The 22,869-nt window shown below is 42.6% G+C and overlaps 1 protein-coding gene and 1 long non-coding RNA gene across 2 annotated transcripts in view; one reads left to right on the forward strand and one right to left on the reverse strand.

The window, feature by feature from the left end:
- ACOXL (acyl-CoA oxidase like) overlaps nt 1-22,869 on the forward strand; it is a 371,113-nt gene that overhangs the window by 265,907 nt on the left and 82,337 nt on the right. Inside the window, 1 exon segment of the mRNA XM_033401938.2 lies at nt 22,189-22,276. Coding sequence (XP_033257829.1) covers nt 22,189-22,276 — 88 coding nt within the window.
- LOC125960755 (uncharacterized) overlaps nt 1-22,869 on the reverse strand; it is a 228,180-nt gene that overhangs the window by 138,956 nt on the left and 66,355 nt on the right. The window lies entirely within an intron of this gene.

The following is a 22,869-nucleotide window of genomic DNA, read 5'->3' on the forward strand; positions in this document are numbered from 1 at the left end:
GGATTTCCTCAAGGACTACAAGTAGAATTAAAAGATACTAAAGGCAAAACCAAAAAGATTCTTCCTGACAACGAATTAAACCAAGCCTCTACAGATTCAAGTTTAACAGCATGCTGGAATAAAACTCAATACTCTTTAGAGGAAAATAACAGGATCCAGAATTAGTAGTATTTGCAGTGTCCAATGTACAATAAAATAGTACCAGACATGTGAACAAGTAGGAACATGTAATCCATAATCAAGAGAAAAATCAGTCAATAGAAAAAGACACCAAAAATAACTCCAGTATTGAAATTAGAAGACAAGCACTTTTTAAAAAATATGATGAATTTATTAAATAGTGGACAGGACATAATAAAAGAAATTTTCAGGAGACTTTTGGAAATTTTGTATATTTTAAAAACCCAAGCAGGATAGAACTGAAAAATACAATATTATAAATAAAACATTGGGACTTCCCTGGTGGCACAGTGGTTAAGAGTCTGCCTGCCAATGCAGGGGACACGGGTTTGAGCCCTGGTCTGGGAAGATCCCACATGCCACGGAGCAACTAAGCCCATGTGCCACAACTACTGAGCCTGCGCTCTAGAGTCTGTGAGCCACAACTACTGAGCCCACATGCCAAGACTACTGAGGCCCATGCGCCTAGAGCCCATGCTCCACAACAAGAGAAGTCACCACAATGAGAAGCCTGTGCACTACAACAAAGAGTAGCCCCTGCTCGCCACATCTAGAGAAAGCCTGCACGCAGCAGCAAAGACCCAATGCAGCCAAAAAAATAAATTAACTAATTAAAAAATTAATTGGGTGGAATTAACAACAGATTGGATGCAACAGAGGAAAATGTCAGTGAACATGAAGACATCAATAGAAATCCTTTGAGCTAAAGCTCAGAGAGAAAAAGATTGATAAAAATGAACAGAGCCTTAGTGACCTGTAGGACAGAATCACACACTCTAATGTACATGCACTTGGAATCTCAGAGAAAGATAAGACAGAATGGAACAGAAAAGGTATCAGCCAATTTTTAAAGAAATGACAGCACACAAATCCAGAAAGCTCGCAAGATTCAGACAGAGAGGATGGAAACCAACCAAACAAACAAACATAAAAACAGAAGCACATCATAGTAAAACTGCTGAAAATCAAAGATAAAGAATAAATTGTAAAAGTAGCCAGAGAAGAAGGAACATTAGAAACAGAAAAGAAATGATAAGAATGATGGTTGATTTCCATTAGAAATTGTAGAGCCAGAAGACAGTGGAAAAGATGTCTCTAAAGTGCTGGAAAAAAAAAAAACACCACCAACTTTCTCCCTAGAGTTTTAGAGCCAGCAAAGATATGTATCAAAAATGATTTAAGGCATTTTCAGGTAAAGGAAAGCTGAGAAAATTTGTCATAAGCAGACCTGTACTAGAAGAAATGTTAAGGAAGTTTCTTCAAGCTGAACAAAATGAAATTGCATGGAAATTTAAACCTAAAGGAAAGATGAACAGTGAAAATGCAAAATGTGTAGGTAAATATTAATGACACCTTCTTGTTTTAAAGTTTTTAGAATTCAATTGGCTATTTAAAGCAAACGTAATTGTAGTTATTTTGGTTTTTTAATGTATATGGAAGTAAAATATATGGCACCTTAGCACAAAAGATGGGATTTAAAGTACTTGGAATTATACTATTATAAGGTTCTTATGTTATACATGAATTGTTATTAATTGAAGGCAGACTGTCATAGTAAAGAATATATATTTTAATAGAGAAGGTAAACTGAGACAAAAAAGAAAAATCCTCAGTTAATCTGGAAGAAGGCATGGAAGAAGGAACAAAAACTAATGACCTAAGGAGACAGACATACCATAGAAGTATAGTAGACTTATACCCAACATTATCAGTAACTATATTAAATGTAAATGGACTGAACATTCCCATTAAAAGGCAATTAAATTGTCATAGGGGGTTAAAAATAAGCAAAATCTCATCTATATGCTTTGAAGATAAAGATAAAGACAAGAAAAAGATATAGCTTGCAACTAGAACATGAGAGACTAAATTAATATCAGATAAAGCAAACTTTAAGACAAAGAGTATTACCAAGGATAAAGAGGGTCATTTCATGAAGATTAAAAGACCACTTCATCAAGAAGGCAATAATCTGAAATAGGTATGCACCATAACAGACATTCAAAATACATGAAGCAGGGGAACTTCCCTGACGTTCTAGGGTTTAAGCATCAATGTTCCCACTGCAGGGAGCATGGGTTTGATCCCTGGTTGGAGAACTAAGATCCCACACGCCATGTGGCCTGGCCAAAAAAAAAAAAAAAAAAAAAAAAAAAAGCATGAAGCAGAAATTGACAGAACCAAAGGGAGAAACAGACAAATCCAATAATTGATGAAACAAATAGACAGGAATTCAATATGGCTTAAAAGACGTGAACAACACTATCATCCAACTCTATCTATTTAGCATTTATAGACATTTATTGAAAACTACACCCAGAACTACAGTTGCTGTTCGTAAGACAAATCTCAGTAAAAAATTTAAAATATCAAAATAATACAGAATATTTTCCCTATTGATAATGGAATTAAATTAGAGATCAATAACAAAAAGATATCTGGAAAAATCTCCCAAATAAATATTTAGCAACTCATTTCTGTGAATCCAAGGAGTCTCTAGGGGAGTTAGAAAATATTTCAAACTGAACGATAATGAAAGCAAAACGTATCAGATTTGGTGGGTATAGTGAAAAGAGCCCTCAGAGGGAAATTTATAGATTGAAGTGTTTGTCTTAGAAAATAAAAAAACGTTTAAGTAAATGATGTAAGTTTCCACCTTAAGAGCTAGAAAAAGAAGAGCGAGGTAAGTAGCATAAAGGGAATGATAAAGATTAGAGAGAAATCGATAAAGTAGAAAATAAACTCTAGAGAAAATCAACAAACCTAAAAGTCTGTTCTTTGAAATGATTAAAAATTGGTTGATCCCCAGCAAGCCTGATCAAGAGAAAAAGAGATAAAGGACCAGCTAACAAGATCAAGAATGAAAGAGGAAATATCATAACATGTAGGACAGAGATTAAAATACAATAAGGGAATATTATGAACAACTTTATGCACATAAATTCAAGAACTTAGAACAAATTCCTGGAAAAACACAACGTTCAAGAGCAAGCAAAAAACAAACAAACAGGGGAGCTAAAAATATCTATTAAATGAATTTAATTTGTAATGGAAACATTCTACAAAGAAAGCTCTAGGTCCAGGTGGTTTTTCTGTTGAATCCTATCAAACATTTGAAGACAAAATTATACCAGTCTTACACAAAACTCTTTCAAAAGCCCATATAATACTGATATGAGAACTAATAAGTACATTGCAAAGAAAAAATTATAAACCAATATTTTCATTACATAGGTAGAAATGTATAATAAAATATTAAAGATTGCATCCAGCGATATATATACAAAGAAAAATATGTCACCAAGTGGTGTTTACTCCAAGAATGCAGTGTTGATTTAACATTCAAATATCAATGAAATCTACAACATTGACAAAATAAAGGAGAAAAATTATGTGATTATATAATGCAGAAAAAAATTTGACAACCTCCAACATCAGTTCATGGTTATAAAAAGTCTTAGCAAACTAGAAATAGAAACTCATTTCCTCAATTTTGAAACAGCACATCTACAGTAAACCTATAGTTAACATATCTAATGGAGAAATATTGCCCGCTTTCCTCACTAAGAGGGAGAACAAGGTGAGAATGTCCACTATCACCACTTCTATTTGACATTACACTGGAGGTCCTAGCTGTGCAACAGCTAGGCAAGAAAAAGAAATAAATGACAAATATTGTAAAGGAAGAAATATATCTGTCTTAATTTGCAGATGAAATAGTTGTTTAAATAAAAAATATGAAAGACTTTACCAAAAATACGCACAAACTCTACCAGAACTAGTAAATCAATACACGGTTACAGGATACAAACTCAGTATCCAAAATAAATTTTATTTTTATACACTATCAATAAACAATTGGAAAACAAAATGTAAAATTAAATTAAATTTATAATATCATTAAAAAACATGAAGTTCTTAGGAATATATTTTACAATAAAAATTCAAACAGTGCAAGATCTGTATATAGAAAACTATAAGACATTGCAGAAGGTAATTAAAGAAAACTTAAAGAAGTGGAAAAGTATATCATGTTTGTGCATGGAAAGATTCAGTATTGCTGTGATGTTCATTCTCCTTAAATTGATCTTTAGAGTCAACACCATCTCAGTCAAAATCGCAGCAGGACTTTTTGTAGAAACTCACAAGCTGATTTGACAATTCATGTAGAAATACAAATAGCCTAAAATAGCCAAAACAACTATGAAAAAAGTTGAAGAAATGTGCAGGCCTTGTACTACCTGATTTTAGAGTTAATGCTAATGCTCTGATAATCCAGACAGTGTGGGATTGGCATAAAGATAAACAAATAGATCAGTAGAACACTATAGAGTCCAGAAATTGACCCACAAATATATGTTCATTTGACTTTTTTACAAAGGTACAAAGGAAATTAAATGATGAAGAGAGAAATTTTTTCAGCAAATTGTGCAACAAACAGCTAACTATCCGAACGATAAAAAAATGAACCTTGACCTATTCCTCACATAATACGCAAAAATTAATTTGAAATTGACCATAGACTTAAAGTGAAAGTGAAAACTATAAAACTTTTAGAAGAAAACGTAGGATATCATCTCTTTGGCATTGGGGTAAAAACTAAGATTTCTTAGAAAAAATATAAAAAGCACTAACCATTCAATTAAATATTGATTGATTGGAATTTTTTCAAAATTAAAAACAAATTGTTCTCCAAAAGATACCAGTAAGAAAGCAAAAAGATAAGCCATGACCTTGGAGAAATTATTTGCAACACATGTATCTGACAAAAGACTTTTATCCAGAATACATAAAGACCTCCTCTAACTTAGTAACAAAAAGACATAATCTAAGAAAAATTACACAAGAGACTTGAAAGACACTTCACAAAAGAAGATAAAAGAATGGTAATGGGGGCTTCCCTGGTGGTGCAGTGGTTGAGAGTCTGCCTGCCAATGCAGGGGACACGGTTTCGGGCCCTGGTCTGGGAGGATCCCACGTGCCACGGAGCGGCTGGGCCCCTGAGCCACAGTTGCTGAGCCTGCGCGTCTGGAGCCAGTGCTCCGCAGCGGGAGAGGCCACGATAGTGAGGGCTCCGCGCACCACGATGAAGAGTGGCCCCCGCTTGCTGCAGCTAGGGAGGGCCCTCGCACGGAGACGAAGACCCAGCACAGCCATAAATAAATAAATAAATAAAATTTTTTAAAAAAAGAATGGTAATGAGCACATTAAACTTTGCCCAATCTTATTAGTCATCAGGGAAATTGAAATTAAAACCACAATGATATAACATGACACACCCACTGCACTGTGTTAAACTAAAACGATTGATGAAATTCAATCATGGTGACGATATGGAACAAGGGGAACTTTCATAATTGCTGTTGGTAGTGTAAAATAGCAATACCCGTTCTGGAAAACAGTTTGGCAGCTCCTTATAAAGTTAATTATGTACCCACCCTACGACCGGCACTTTCCTCCCTGGGTATTTACCCAAGAAAAATGAAACCCTGCTCACAAAAAGACATACAAGAATGTTTATAACAGCTGTATCAATAATAGTCAAAAACTGGAAACGACCCGAATGTTCATCAGCGTGAGTCTGGATAAACCAGTTGTGGTATCTTCATACATCGGAATTGTATCCAGCAATAAAAAGGGATAAAGTACTGTTACCTGCAACCAAATAAGTGAATTTTACAGATGTTATGTGTAGTGAAAGAAGCCTGGCAGAAAAAATTAATAATGCATGATTCCATTTATATGACATTCATTCAAGAAGGGGTGAAATTAGCAGATGGTTATCTGGGGATCAGAAAGTGGGAGACTGGTACTGACAGAGAGGGAGTACAGAACAGGGTCTGGGAAATTTCTGTACCTTGGCCTGGGTGGTTACATGGTTACATACACATGTAAAAAATCATCAAGCTGTCAACTTAAGATTTATGCATCTGACTGTATGCCTCTTATTCCTCAATTAAAAAATTTAAAGATATAATTTAAGTGGTGCCTCACAGCATTTAGGTTGTTTGCATTACAGGCACTTAGCATTTTTTTGTATATGAAATTGGAAACTTAGAAGTTTCCAAGATTCAGCTGCTGAATCTTGATACACTAATTGGGGAAAAGAAGAAATGGCTAATGGCAACAACATTCACCAAGTGTCAGTTCTGTGCTAGACAGTTTTCAGTGTCACACCAAAGCACAGTTGTGGGTGCCCTGGCCAGCCAGCAGCATGGAATCCAGAGAGCATGGTGACAGATGATGGGGGAGGTCTGGGCCAGTGGCCAGGGTCACAGGAGTCTGGCAAGAGGTGAGCTATTGAGGGCTGCCCCGAAGTCAGGCAGACATACCCTAGAGATTCTGAACCTTCTATTAGAGATCTTCCATCCCAGAGGCTGGACCCCAGGAAGCAGGGCCCTGACCAAGGTGGTAAGGAAGGCCCAGGCATGGACCTTTGGGAAAGTCACCCAGACAGGGCAAGGGGACAAGACAGCTTAGTTTCAGAGAGAGGCAGATCTATGGGGACACGTACCAAACTCTGGGCTCACGGTTGAAGAGCAATACCATAGAAATGACAGTTTTCTAATTTGTGGCACCCTAATTACTGGTGAGTTTGACTTGGTATAAGTGACTGAATACTAAACAACAGTTTCTTTTTGGGGGGTCTCTCCTTTTTTTTCAGCTTTATTGGATATAATTGACATAGAACATTGTGTAATTTTAAGGTGTACAATGTGATGATTCATATATGGTACACTGATTACCACAATAGTGTTAGTTAACACTCCCATCAGCTCACATAATTACATTTCGGGTGGAGAATGAGACATTTAGGATCTACTGTCTAGCAACTTACAAGTATGTAGTATAATAGTGTTAGCTATAGTCACCGTGCTATACATTAGATCCCCAGGACTTATTCCTCTTGTAACTGGAAGTTTGTACCCTTTGACCAACATGTGTCCATTTCTCCTGCCCCCAGCCCCTGACAGCCACCATTCTACTCTGTTTCTATGACTTCAGCTTTTTTAGATTCCACATATAAATGAGATCATACAGTGTTTGTTTTTCTGTGTCTGACTTATTTTGCCTATCATAATGACCTCAGGGTCTATCTGTGTGGTTGCAAATGGCAGGATTTCCTTCTTTCTTATGCTGAATACTATTCCATTGTATATGTATGTGTGTGTGTGTGTGTGTGTGTATATATATATGTATATATATATGTATATATACGAACACTTAGGTTGCTTCCATATCTTGGTTTGTGTAAATAATGCTGCAGTGAACATAGGAGTGCAGATATCTCTTCAAGATAGTGATTTCATTTCCTTCAGATAAATGCCCAGAAGTGGGATTTCTGGATCATATGGTAGTTCCATTTTTAATTTTTTTAGGACCCTCCATACTATTTTCCATAGGGGCTGTACCAATTTACATCCCCACCAACATTGCACAAGGATTCCCTTTTCTCCACATACTCACCAACACTTTTTATCTCTTGTCTTTCTGATTATAGCCATTCTAACAGGTATGAGGTGATATCTCATTGTGGTTTTGATTTTTATTTCCCTGATGATTAGTGATGTTGAGCATCTTTTCAAGTACCTTTTGGCCATTTGTATGTCTTCTTTGGAAAAATGTCTATTCAGGTCAACTGCCCATTTTAAAAATTGGATTATTTGTTTTTTGGGTTTTTTTAAACAATTGAGTTGTATGAGTTTCTTATATATTTTGGATATTAACCTCTTATCACATAGATGGTTTGCAGATATTTTCACCCATTCTGCAACTTGCCTTTTCATTTTGTTGATTTGTTTCTTTTGCTGTGTAGAAGCTTTTTAGTTTGATGTAGTCCCACTTGTTTATTTTGCTTTTGTTGCTTGTGCTTTTGGTGTCAAATCCAAAAAAATTGTTGTCAAGACATTGTTTTCTTCTAGGAGTTTTATGGTTTCAGGTCTTAATATTTAAGTCTATAATCCATTTCTAGTTAATTTTTGTAAGTTGTGTAAGATAGGGGTCTGATTTCACTCTTCTACATATTTTATTGAAGAGACTATCCTTTCCCCATTGTGTATTCATGGTTCTCTTGTCAAATATTAGTTGATCATACATGCATAGCTTTATTTCTGGGCTCTTGATTCTGTTCCATTGCTCTGTGTGTCCTTTCTTTATGCCAACACCACACTGTTTTGATTACTGTAGCTTTGTAATATAGTTTGAAATCTCAAAGTGTGATATCTCCAGTTTTGTTTTTTCTCAGAGTTGTTGTGGTTATTTGAGATCTTTTGTGGTCCCATATGAATTTTAGGACTTTTTTTTTGTATTTCTGGGGAAAAAAACCATTTTTGATAGGGTTTGCTTTGAATCTGTAGATTGCTTTGGGTAGTATGGACATTTTAACAATATTCATTTTTCTGATCCATGAACATGGTATATTGTTTCATTTATTTTTGTCTTCTTCAATTTCTTTCATCTTATAGTTTTCAGTGTACAGATCTTTCACTTCCTTGGTTAATTTATTGTTTTGTTTTCTGTTTTTTTTGTGGTGCGCGGGCCTCTCTCACTGTGTGGCCTCTCCTGTTGCGGAGCACAGGCTCCGGACGCGCAGGCTTAGCGGCTATGGCTCACGGGCCTAGCCGCTCCGCGGCATGTGGGATCTTCCCGGGGCACGAACCCGTGTCCCCTGCATTGGCAGGCGGACTCTCAACCACTGCACCACCAGGGAAGCCCTAATTTATTGGTTTTTGATGCAACTCTAAATGAGATTGTTTTTATTTCTTTTTCAGATATTGCACTGTTAGTGTAGAAAGATGCAGCTGATTTCTGTATTTTGACTTTGTATCCTACAACTTTACTGAATTCATTTATTAGTTGTAATGTTTTTGGGGAGACTCTTTAGGATATTCTATATATAAGATCATATCATCTGCAAATGGAAACTATTCTACTTCTTCTTTTCCAATTTGTATGCCTTTATTTCTTTCTTGTCTAATTGTTCTGGCTAGGACTTCCAGTACTATGTTGAATAAGGATAGTGAGCGTGGGCATCCTTATCTTATTCCTGATCTTACAGGAAAAGCTTTCAACCTTTCACTGTCAAGTATGGTGTTCACTATGGGCTTTAACAACAGTTTCTTCAAGTTCTCTGTGATTAGGGGGTTGACACATCCTGGGGCTTGATGCTACTGGAAACTGTAGAATTTGGGTGAACAGCAATGAGCCTATTATTCTATTTATTCTGCCCTTCCTCAAGGCCAGTGGGCAGACCATTATGGTCAGCTGGGATCAGGACATTTGTCAAGTTCTTGCTGTGATGAGAGACAGCCTAGCGCCCAGCACTTTGCCTACAGCCAACACCCTGATAGCAGGGCTAAGAAAAGGGAAACAGCAAACTTGCCAGGCTGCAGGGGCCTCTATGAGGAATGTGCGACCAAGCTCACAGGTGTATGACATTAGGACACAGCATAATACAAAGGAGGGAATCACATATGTCCCTATAAAGGGCTTAACACCTCCCAGCCTGGCCTCCCAAGTCAGCCAGTGTTAAGTCCAGCCCATCCCCTCATCAGCTTAGCAGCCTGGCTCTGGGACAGACCACCACCTATTGACCTTAGAATTTCATGTGGCAGCTCTCAGCGACCTGTTGCTCTTCCTTTCCCGCTTGCCAACAGCTCAGGCTTTCCTTATAGGCTGTTTTGTTGTGTTTTAACCCCTAGTGTTAATTCACCCCTTACTCACAAGTGTCTCAAAGCCCTCTCCCTGCTGAGCACACAGGAGCACACAGAGGCTCACGCAGTGGTCGTCTCAACATAATGAGATGGGTGCTGTTTCAGAATTCCAAAAGGTTAGCCAAAAATAGAAGCCTCTGAGTGACAGTGAAGTAAAAGTGCTTCGGGGTTCCCTGGTGGCGCAGTGGTTGAGAGTCCGCCTGCCGATACAGGGGACACGGGTTCGTGCCCAAGTCCGGGAAGATCCCACATGCCGCGGAGCGGCTGGGCCCGTGAGCCATGGCCACTGAGCCTGCGCGTCCGGAGGCTGTGCTCTGCAATGGGAGAGGCCACAACAGTGAGAGGCCCGCGTACCGAAAAAAAAAAAAAAAAAGTGCTTCATCGGAGCTTCAGATATATAGATTTAAATAAACAATTAAGAAAAAAAAAGAAGACCTGTAAACGTTTGAATTTTTACTGAATAGTTCCTTGTATGACAGATGCTGCTCAGTGACATAGCGCGCCCTGCACCGTGTGAGTTCAAAGATGACTAAGACACGGACTCTCAGCTGGAGGGATGGGTGGCAGTTAGGGTCAGGGGGGATGTGCACTGAGAGGGGTCTGGAGCAGAGAGAGGGCCACCCCATTTTCTGTGTCGGGTGGCTCTCGGAAGGAGAGTCCTTGAGCTGAGTCCTGCATGGTGACCGGCAGAGCACGCCCTTTCACACCATCCCCCAGCAAGGGGAGCAGGACCTTGGAGGCGAGGCATGTGATGTGAGTGAGTGACTGTCAGGTTCAGGCTGAGCATCGAGACATAGGCATCCCAGTTCCCGGGCTGGAGAGGCTGGCCAGAGGGTGACTGTGGCGGTGATGGTGGGTCCTCACTGCGGGGAGCCCTGTGCGCCCTGAGTGCGGGGTTGAGAACCTTCCACCTTCCCTGCAAGTGATGGGGGTCATGGCCCATCACTTCAGCCATGGTCATGGCTGAAGGTGGAGTCAAGAATGCCCCTGGGGCTCCCGTTTGTGGCTGGGGAAGATAGGATGCCATTCGTGGACATGGAAGCGCAGAGCCCTACGGAGTCCAAATTGCAGTGGGTTCTGTGCTCTCCCTCTCAATCTGTTGTCCCCCGAGTTCACTCTATACCCCCATGGGGTGAGCTTTCTGTGTGCTGTACCCCTTGCCTTTCCCTCACCGCCCCAAGAAGGCCTCCTCCAGCTGTCTTGTGTGCCAAGCACCAGCTGAGCTGCTGCAGAGATTCAGGAAACAAAGATCTTGAGGGCTAATTTCTTTCACATATTAAATGTACGTTATTCTACCTTATGTCAGCTTTAAGCAGCCACTAAGGGCAGTCAGGCCCCATAAGTTAGTCTTCAGCTAAATGCGAAGACCGTGTTATTGAAACAAGATCTTTCTAGCTGACGGTACTCCAAATGCACGCTTTGGTGCCTGTTAAATCTATTTATGGTTTCCTGATTCCCACCCCCACCCCTACCTCTATCCCTCCATCCACCGGAACATTAGAAGGAACTTGTAAAATGAGGACACTGTTAAGAAAGGAAGATGGCATCCAGCATTTGTTTGTTTACATATCTGTTGTTGAAAATGATCAAGATCGATTTCAGAAGCATGTATTCAAATGTACGCTTACACGACCAAAGAGGTTGTATCATCCAACAATTGTTTTCTCTTCTGAAAGGCTAAGTAATAAAAAGCAGACTCTTCATTTGACATGAAAAGGGAAAAGGAGGAGAAATTGGGAAGTAATGTATTCAATTATAGGAGCCTTTTGCCAAGACCTTATTGATTTCATGTTTTGACAATTTCAGTCAAGCTTTAGTGGCGAAAAGATTGAGAAACAGGTCAGATCAAACATGTGTGTCCCCCCCTGCCCGTCCCACTCCTGGATCTTTTATGTGCCTGACAAAAACAGTCAGGTCTTGGCTAGGAAAGGGCTCTGTCTTTGGGGTCTGTTCATATTGCCAGCCCCAGACCAGAGCCTGGAGGACAGTGCAGGTGAGAGAAGAGTCTGCAGAGACCCTGGCAATCCCCCCAAAACCTGCAGACGCTGTATCTGCCATGCAGTGAGAAGGCTGACCTGGAGCCCCACACACCTTTCTGTGTATACTCCTCTCTACTGAATTTCCTCTCGCTATTTCTATGCCCTCTGAATCCAATTGCATTCCACCCCTTCCCCTGGAATCGACCTCGACTCCCAGCGTCTGTGAGGGAGGGTCCTTCATGTGCTCATTGGCCCTGACCACTGGGCTGGGTGCCAGGCAGGTCGCAGTCCTGCCCTGGTCAGAGCAGCGTGGCAAGGGCTCCGATGGATGGATGTGCCCACTTGGCAGGAGGGAGACCAGAGCGGGGAACCTGGGGGAGGGGGAGCTGTTGGTGGGGGAGGTGGAGAGAAGGGGACGTGCACATCTCTGAAGCAGCGGAGGGAGTGCTCTGAGACTGGACAGTTCAGGGTGGAGGGGAGCCTTTGAATGCATGCGTATGGAGAACCTGCTCCCAGCACCGTAGGGGAGGATGCTTTCTCTGCTGCTGTGGCCCAGGCTGTCTGTGGGGGAGCCCTCTGTGTGAACAGCGAGGGCCGAGGGAAGGGGGCCAGGTCTGTGCTCACACAGCTTTGTTGGCAGCTGGGGACAAGGCACGCCCTGGCAGACCAGCTACATCTGTGTTCCAGATCTAGGGACAGTTACTGGACTTGCCTGGGACTCACCCTAAAACCAGAATGTCTTCACCATCCACGGCCAGCGCTGTGGAGCATGTGGGTGTGTTGGGGAGGTCCCCAATGCTGGGCACCTTCATACTATCATAGCAGCCATCGTTCTCATGGTGTGTTTGTGTGGGAATCCCAGCCTTGCACCCAGGTGACTCATCTCCCCGCACAAGGGCTCTTCCACCCCCTCAGCCCTGCAATGCTGCCACCTGCCACCTTCTGAGGGAAGGGGGGATTCTGGTGCAGTGAGCCTAGTGCAGAGCTGGGGCCCAGCAAGGGTCTCGGGCTGGGGTGGGGTGCTAGAGCCAAGGGCCCTGGGTTCAAACTCTGACCCAGTGTCTGAGATGAGCATGAACCTCATGGCGGGCCCCTCCCCTCAGGTCCCCAAAGCCAGGACACAGCCCTCTCTGGGGCATCTTGAGAACATTTACTTCTCCTCATAGGAAACAAGCTGGAACAGTGGACATAAGGGTGCCCTCCAGTGTCCTTTCTCATATATATATATATATATATACACACACACACACACACACACACACACACACACACACACACACACACACACACACACACACACACACACACATATACTCTGCGCATATAGTAGGATGTTGGGTGAGATTTATTTAACTGGCTCTCCTGGAATTGTAGCTCAGGTTCAAAGCTTAGGGTAAAGGTATCAAGAAACCCATATTCCCAGTTCAGGAAGCCACCAGTGAGCTGACAGCTGGTGGACCCAACCACCCTGCTTTCTTTGAGAAGTTAGTGGGAGACAAACCAGCACCTTCCCATTGGTGCAGGAAGAGGGCGGCAGAATTGGGGAGAGGGCAGAGTTCAGGGAGAGAGGCTGCAGGTGGCGGGAAGGGGGTCCTCTGCTCAAAGCCACCCAGAGGGAACCAAGCTTAATCTGGAAACAAACCTGAAGAGAAAAGGGAGAAATAACATGGTGGGCAAACACATAAGAAAAGAGGGATAGAGGAGACAGGAGAAAAGACAGCTCAAACGACCCAGGAAAAAAGACAGAAATGCAGACACAGAAATATGATAGGAGAGAAAAAAATAGAAAAACAAAACCCCAGAAAAAAATAGAAAAAATACGGGGCTTTCCTGGTGGCACAGTGGTTGGGAGTCAGCCTGCTGATGCAGGGGACATGGGTTCGTGCCCCGGTCCGGGAAGATCCCACATGCCGCGGAGCGGCTGGGCCCATGAACCATGGCTGCTGAGCCTGCGCATCCGGAGCCTGTGCTCCACAACGCGAGAGGCCACAACAGTGAGAGGCCCGTGTACTGCAAAAAAAAAAGAAAAAATACAGAAATGCAGAAAACTGCAGAAACATTAAAAATATAGACAAGGGAAAAGTGGTGAAGTAAGGTTACCAAAAAAGAGAGAAAGGAGTCATTTCGGGAGAGAAATACAGAAAGATGAAAAAAAGATAGATATTAAAAAATACTGGAAGGCAGAAAAATATATATGGACCACCCCCCCACACACACACACACAAAAAAACAAGACAGAAAGTCAAACAGGAAGAGAGGCAGGAAGGTGGAGGTGTGGGCTGAGTAGGTGAGGACTGGCCTTGTGGGGATGGTGGCGGAAGCCTCGTGCTCTGGCCACACCAAGGGTGCCGTCAGAGGGAGATGCAGACTGGACCCAGGGAGACCCCAGCCTCCCCAGCCAGGGCTGAGTGGGAAGCACACGGGCTACAGAGGGATCTACAGCAAAACAGAGGTGAGGCCAGGTGAGCATGTGCTGGAGGCGGGGTAGGTCTGGCAAAGCCAGGCCACAGGCTCTACCTACTACAGAGAAGGAAAAGAAGAGAAAAAAGAAGGAGAAGAAAAAGACTGTGCAGCCTGGATGATTTGGGGTGCACCATTTCCATTACTCTATGAGGTGATCATCTGCTGGGCAGGTACAGGGTTTACTCTCTCCTGGACAAGGGCTCACAAGTCTAGGGGGTGGGCTGCTGAGGACAGTGGGAGCAGCTCTCCTGAGGGAGAAAAGTGGAAAGTGAGGGAAAAATCATTGTTTGACCTACTTTACTTCATATAACTTGTTTAAGTAACTGCATATTGTATTGTTCTCCATATTGGATGGGCATAATTTAAGACACGTGTACCTGAAGTGTGTGTAGAATCTGGTATCCAAGCTCGGCGAACGTGTATGGTTATTGGTCAGGACTGGACTCTTCCTTCCACCTGATTCCACCCTCTATCCACAGTAAGGTTAAAAGGAAGAGGGTAGATTTAAGAGTGGGCACCGAAAACAAATTCAAAGGACATAGCAAATGGATTTGGGGCTGAGTACCAAGGGAGGAATGCTTTAAATGCTGCCAAAACAGGAGCCTAGGGGCTCCAATCAAGATGGCGGAGTAGACAGATGTGGAACTCACCTCCGCCCACAAATACATCAAAAATACATCTGCAGATGGAACAATTCTCACAGAACACCTACTGAACACTAGCAGGAGACCTCAAACATCTGAAAGGACAAGAAAGATCTCCACATGGCTGGGTAGGATTGGTTAATAAAAGACATGAACTAATTAAAAAAAATAAATAAGACGGAAGCCCAAAGAATGCGGAAGACAGGCACGGTGAGTCCACGGCTAAAGCTGGGTCCCTTGCTCTTGCTATCTACCCCCTCCGCCCTCCTGTTGTGAGTTGAATTGTGTACCCCCCCCCACTCCAAAAGATATGTTCAGTCCTAACCCCCAGTATGTATAAAAGGGACCTTATTTGGAAATAGGGTCTTTGCAGACATAACCAAGTTAAAATGAGGTCATAGCGAAGTAGGGTAGGCCTTACTCCAATATGACTGGTGTCCTTACAGGAAAAGGAGAGACCTAGAGACACAGAGGAGGATGGTTTGTGAGGATGGAGGCAGGTATTAGATATTCAAGTCATTGGTTCACAAGCCAAGGAATGCAAAGGTTGCTGGCAACCACCAGAAGCTGGGAGAGGCAAGGAAGGATTCTCCCCTAGAGCCTTTGGGGGGAGCATGGCCCTGCCCATACCTAGATTTTGGACTTCCAGCCTCTCGAACTGTCAGAGAATAAGTGTCTGTTGTTTTAAGTTATCAAGATGGTGGTGATTTGTCACAGCACCTCTAGGGAACTAATACAGCTCCTTAGTGTGGCTTTTAACTGTTCTTACACCCACAAGGTGGCTGAGTTCCAAGCAGGAAACTAGAAAAAGGACAAAGAGAAGAAGGCACATGTCAGCTCAGGCTCTCTTTTATCAGGAAAACAGTTTTCACAGAAGCACCACCCAGTAAACCTCTGCCTACTTTCATTGGCCGTGGGGGTCCCATGTCTAAGCCTGGTTGCAAAGGAGTCTGGGGAGGTGAGCATTTAAAAAATGTCAGCTTTTTACTTTATGTATATATAAATATAATTATAAACATATATATTGTAAAATAATATATATGATTTTTATATATTAAAATTCACCAATTTCAAGTGTTTTATCAATGAGCTTTGACGAATGCATATGGTCCTATAATCACCACCACAGTAGAACATTTCCATCACCCCAAAAACATTTCTTTGTGCTCCTTTTCGTCTCATCCCTTCCCCTGACTCTGACTCCTGGAAAACATTGATTTTTCTTTTGCTGTAGGTTTGCCTTTTTTATAATATAATATAAATGGAATAGCATAGTGCATAGTCTCTTATATCTGGCTTCTGTCACTTAGCAAAATGCTTTTGAGATCCATCCAAGTCGTTGGGTGTTCCTTTTTAATGTGGGGTACTGTTCCTTGGTACAGATGCACTACAAGTCTTTGTATGGACATATGTTTTTATTTATCTTTTGTAAATATCTAGGAGTGGAATGGCTGGGTTCATAGTAGGTATATGTTTAACTCTATAAGAGACTGCCAAGCTGCCTTCCAAAGCGGCTGAACCACTTGCATTCCCAACAGCAATAACTTCTAGTTGCCCTGCATCCTCAGTATTTAACATAGCCTGTCTTACTCATTTTAGCCATTCTAGTGGGTGTGGAGTGGTATTTCATTGTGGTCTTGATTTGCATTTCTCAAATCTTTTTCATGTGTTTATTTGCCATTCGTTTGTATTGTTTGGTGAAGTGTCCGTTCAAATTTCTCGCCTGTTTGTTTAACTGGATTTTGTTTTCTTACTATTGAATTGTAAGTTGTCTTTATAAATTCTGTATGGAAGCCCTTTATTATATATGTGATTCACAAGTATTTTCTCTTAATCCATTACCCATGGTTTCATTTTCTTAAGAGTGTCGGAAAGAACAGAATTTTAATTTTGGTGAAATTCAACCTTTTTGTGTCATGTATCACGAAATCTTCAGCTAACCCAACATCACTAGAATTTTCTCACATAGTTTCTTCCAGAAGTTTTGTAGATTTATCTCTTACATTTAGGTTCATGATCCACTTGGAGTTAACTTTTGTATATGGTGTGAAGTAAGGGTGAGATTCATTTGTTTGTTTGTTTTTGCATGTGGCTATTCAGTTGTTCTAGCACCATTTGGTGAAAAGACTGTTTTTTCCGCATTCAGTTACCTTGGTGACTTTGCTGAAAATCAGTTGACCATGCATGTGTGGCTCTATTTCTGGACTCTCTACTTTTTTCCATTCATCTACATTTCATTCTTATCCCAATACCATACTGTTGTGTTTACTGTCACATTATAGTAAGTGTTGAAATCAGTTATTGAATCGTCCACCTTTTTTTTTTTTCCTCAAAATTGTTTTGACTATTCTAAGTCCTCTGTATTTCCATATGTTTTACAATCAGCTTCTCAATTTCTACAAGAATATCTGCTGGGATTTTTTTTTTTTTTTTTTTTTTTTTTTTGCGGTACGCGGGCCTCTCACTGTTGTGGCCTCTCCTGTTGCGGAGCACAGGCTCCGGACGCGCAGGCTTAGCGGCCATGGCTCACAGGCCCAGCCGCTCCATGGCATGTGGGATCCTCCCGGACCGGGGCACGAACCCATGTCCCCTGCATTGGCAGGCGGACTGTCAACCACTGCGCCACCAGGGAAGCCCTCTGCTGGGATTTTGATTGGCATTGTGTTGAATCTGTAGATCAAGGTGAGAAGAAATAATGTTTTAGCAATATGTAGTTCTCTGACGCACAAGCACCGTATATCTCTCCCTTTATTTAGGTGCTCCTTTTAAATTTCCTTCTGCAACATTTTTTTCAGTTTTCATGTACAGATATTGCAAGTACTTTGTAAAAGGTGTCCGTAAATATGTCATATGTTTGATGTTACAGCAACAGCATTGAAATTTCAAGTTCCCATTGTTCATTTCTAGAATACAGAAATACAATTGACTTTTGTATGTCAGAGTCTTGTATCTCGTGATTTTGCTTAATTGGCTTATTAGTCCTGGTAGCTTTATTATATATTCCTTAGGATTTTCTACATAAAACATCATGTCTTTTTGTATGAAGACTGTCTTACTTACTCATTTCCAAATTCTAGGCCTTTAATTTCTTTTTCTTGCTTTATTGCTGTGGCCAGGACCCCCAGTACAATGTTGCTTAGAAGTGGAGATAATGGACAGCCTCATCTTCTTCCTGATCTTAGGGGGAAAGCACTCAGTCTTTGGCTATTAAATATGATGTTAGCTGAGGCTTTTTTGTAGATCCTCTGTAGGGAGTTAAGTGTTTTTAACTGGGTATATTGCTACCCAAAGCTATTTGGGGTGTTTCTAAGAAAGAAAAAGGGGGAATGGATATGGGCATCCACCAAAGATAAGGCAGCAGGGGTTTCTTTATGAGTTCAGCTCTGTCTTAGCTGTATGATGACTTATTAGGAAACAAGCATTTATTTCCCGACTTTAAGTGTGGGGTGTGGTTCACACCAAACCTGACCAGGTGTGACAATACATCTTTATAAACTGTGTATTTGGGAAGGACAGGTGTTGGCCAGGGAACTAACTCCCCATGAGTCCATTGGGAGGCAGTGTACCCTGTGATTAGGAATGTGGGCTCAGAAAGCTCGGTACCCAGTCCAAACCCAGCTCTGCAGCCTTGGGCAAGTTCCTCAACCTTTCTGTGTCACAGTTTTCCACCTGCAAAATGAAGATAATAAAAGCTATCATTAATGCTTACCTGCAGGGCTTCTGAAAGCTAAATGAACAAATGCACATAAGGGGCTTAAAACAGTGTCTGTTACCTGGTGCGTTTTAAGAAGGGTTTGTTTTGCACAAGGCTAATTTACACACAAGTTTTCAGGAGCAGCTCTACCACTTGAAGTAAACAACAGCCATGCCATTTTTAAAATCCTTTCTCCAAAAACCTCATGTAAGACTTTGTAACGTTGCAGGGCTAGATATTTGATTTCTGTTTTTACAGTGTTTTCGTGCAATAAGTCAATTTAAACTTCCTGTGCGTTGCACAGGCCATTGTCAGTGGGGTTACAGTTGCGGACAGTGGCGCTCTGCAGTTAGCGCCGAGTCTACGCTTGGAGGCTGAACCAGAGTTTGATCTTCTGGTCTGCTCGCTTGGACCACTTGACCATGGGATGGAGTGTGCCCCACACACCTCTCAAAGGCCACCCTGCCTAGGCACGCGGACCACTGTGCAGCCCTCAGTTGCCTTCCTGCCAATCAACTAACTCAAGGGACCAGAGGCTTCTCAGTCGGTTGCTTTCCTGGGCATCTGTCCTCGTAAAGTTGCCTTCCTGTCGACACATTCCAAGTCCTGGGTGCTGTCCAGTGGGGGGTGAGTCGTGCCAGGCTTTCTGTCTGGGAAGTGGCCAGTGCCGGGGCCACTTGCCAGCAAGGATGAGGTTACACTGAGCCTTCTCGAGTGGGTCCTGCAGCAGTACAGTGATGTTGACATGTAAGGAAAAGCACCCAGGAGCTGGTTGGCAGGCCTTCAAGGGGCCTTTCCCCTTAACTTGAACTTGCTTTTTACTTCTGCCTCATCCTGTTGGAGGGGTTAAGCCACAGCCAGTTTTGCAAAAGTCCCTCTGCAAGCTTTTCCCATGTGATGTCCCTTCTTCAAGCAGGGTTCCACGTGGTCCGGCCAGTTCTCTGTCCCTGCTTTTCTCTTGATCAGTCCCGTGAAAACTTACTTTACACGTTGACTTAAAAAAAATCTAAAAGTGTCCGCAATTCTACCTGGACACCTCCACATTATAGTTGATCCTTCCTCTCTCCTTCCCATGCAATGGTGGAGGGCAGCTGATCCGTGTTTAGGGGGGCCTGTCCACTGGGCTTCAGCATGGATTTCCAGGCATTTTCCTCTGCAGTGTGATGGGAGAGTTTCAGGACCATGAGTGTGTCTGGCCAGCTGTTGTTCTCGCCTCTGCCAGAGATGTTCTGTGGGCTGTTCCTTTAAGAATCGCCTATCTCCACTGTGTCTTTCCAGTTGTAATTGTGACACCAATGCAGGGAGCAAGACAGACATTATCCTCTCCCTCCACTGTCATGAGATGCCCCAGTTGTGGTGGGGACCCCGAGGCGCATGTGACACGGTCCTCTGAGCTGTGCCTGCTGCCCCAGGTAATCATGCTAAATTATACATGGGTAGAGGCTTTCTGTGCTGCCAGTTTTTCCACTGGAGCACAAAGCTCTCTGTTACAGGAGGATTTTTACAAAGGAGTCCGTCCTCCAGGCCCTGGAAGAACTGGGGAGCTGGGGAAGGCAGGTGACCTTCCAACCAGAGGACTCGGGGTATGAGTTGGAAGCAAATGGGAAGCAGATACAGACAGCCTAACTTTCTACTTGAGTGTTATTTCTTTGAGCAGAGAGAATTGCTGAAAGTTTAAATACCAAGCCGTTCAGTTTGCTTCGAGGGGGAGGGTGCCCCCCACCCTAGGCCGGGAGGCCTTTGAGAGGTGTGTGGGGCACATTCCATCCCATGATCAAGTGGTCAAAGCGAGCAGACCAGAAGATCAAACTCTGGTTCAGCCTCCAAGTGTAGACTCGGCGCTAACTGCAGAGCGCCACTGCCCTTCTCCATGGGGGAAAACAAAGGCAAGAAGAAACAAAAAAAGTCAGAGTGCCAAATTTCACACCCTGCTCTGGTCAGATAAGAATCCGCCTTCCCGAAATGACTGTGACTGCCGGCTTCGTGATTCGACACCTTTTTCTCTTTTCTGTGTATTTTCTTCATTCTTATTTTATTCCAGTTATATTTCTTCACTTCCCTCTGATTAAAAAACAAAATAAAGCAAACAACTTCCTTCATTAGAGTCACTGAAAGACCATCTTACCCAGAGTAGAGCTGAAAAAAGCTACTCGTTAGGTGAATAAATTACATAAATGTCCTGTGAGTCTAATTTCCACCTTGATGCTCGTCCCCCACACGTGTCAAATACGGCCACTACCAAATGCCAATGCTGCAGATGTGACAGGCATTCAAGAAACAATCTGATGAGAATTTGTAAGATCTCCTCTCTTAGCAACTTTCAAATATACAAGCAGTTATATTATTAACTACAGTCCCTGGGCTTTCATCACAAGAAAAAAAAATGTTTGTAACTATGGTGAACGGATGTGAACTAGACTTATGGTGGCGATCATTTTGCAATATACACAAATATTGAATCATTATGTTGTACACCTGAAACTAACATATTGCTATTGTCAGTTATATCTAAATTAAAAAAAAAAACATTTTTAATGGCTCAGAAGTGAAATAATTTGTCCTAACCCCAAAGGTGGATAGTAATGGGGCTATGGTTTCAACTTTTATCTCTCAAGCCCCAAAGTCCATGGTCTTTCAATTACAAGATTCCTCTAAGAATCTGTACATACATTTCTTAATGAAAATCAAAAGGAATGTTGTTATGGACTGAACAACTGTGTCCCCGCCCCCAAATTCATGTGTTGAAGCCCTCATTCCCAATGTGATGGCATCTGGAGATGGGGCCTTTGAGAGGTCATTAGGGTTAGATTAGGTCATGAGGGTGGGAACTTCATGATGGGCTGAGTTTCCTTATAAAAAGAGAAAGAGACCACTCTCGCTCTGCCATGTGAAAATAGAAAAAAGGCAGCCTTCTGCAAGCCAGGAAGAGTCTCACCAGAACCTGACTGTGCTGGTACCCTGATACTGGACTTCCAGCCTCCAGAACTGTCAGGAAATGAATTTCAAGCAAGCTTTTAAGCAGAATTTTAAGAAAAAAGAAAAAGAAGAGAAAAAAGAAAAGAAAGAATTTGAAAACATGTGGCAGTACCTGAGTACAAGGCGGGGAGGGGGAAGGGAAGGTGGGTGGGTTCTGTTGCAGATTAGGTTTAAGTAGTGCGTTCTGGTATTTAGAGTTCTCCAGGCATGGAGTGACCTGAATAAAAACCGTCTCACGTTCTGTGTCCCTCGCCTTCGAATTGTTTCTTCGACGCCTGTCAGAGCTCAAGAATTGGCAACTGGTGGTGGCCATGCTTGGTATGTGTGAGGAATTAATAGAAGCACGTAAACTGGACTCACAGTAGGTTTCTGGCATTTCTCCATCTAACGAATAGCTTTTGGGGGTGACAGGGGCCAGCCTACAGTAGGTCCGCTTACTGGCTGTACGGAAATGTGCACTGTCTACCATCTGCCTTGCTAGGAGGTTCGATTCTCTCAGAATATCGTCAGCGGTGATTTTTCTGCTGTCCGTTTGGCAGGTGACGACCGAGAACGAGGACTTTTCCAGTGCCTGGAACTCATGTCTTCACCACGTCACCTGCCTGTCTCTGGCACACATTCACAGAGGTCAGTGGGCTCTTGTCAAATATTTGGGATTGAGTGACTTCCGGGTTATCTGGGACTCCGACTCTGCAGAGAAAGGACAGTCCCCACTCTGGTCTGAGCCCTTGTGTTGAATTTAGGGTCCCCAAATAACGCCCCACGTGCTAGGAACACTGACCAAATGACACCCACAAAACCTAATGTTAAACTCGCCAGGAGCCAGCCGGCTAAATGTTGGCCCCTCAGCAGTGGCCCTCTGCCCAATGGTGACTGTCATTCCCAAATAAACAAACGGGACGGGGGTGGGCAAAGTGAGGGTGTTTTAATGGGATCGCTGCCTGAAGAAGTTCAAGTACCGAAACTACTCAAACCTAACCCCCAAATTAGCAAGGACTAGTACCACCTTTTAAAGCTATGGGTTCTCAACCAGAGGGGATCGTGCCCTCCAGGGGACGTTTGGTGACAGTTAGAGACATTTTTGGTTGTTGCATTTGAGCAGGGGTTGCTAGTGGGTAGGGGCCGGGGACACCACACCAGACAGCACCCTCCCCCTCGAAGCAAAGAGCAATCCAGTCCAAAGCGTCAGCGTGCTGAGGGTGAGGAAGTGTGAATGTTCA

The sequence above is a fragment of the Orcinus orca genome, chromosome 13 (assembly GCF_937001465.1).
Source record: "Orcinus orca chromosome 13, mOrcOrc1.1, whole genome shotgun sequence".
Lineage (NCBI taxonomy): Eukaryota > Metazoa > Chordata > Mammalia > Artiodactyla > Delphinidae > Orcinus > Orcinus orca.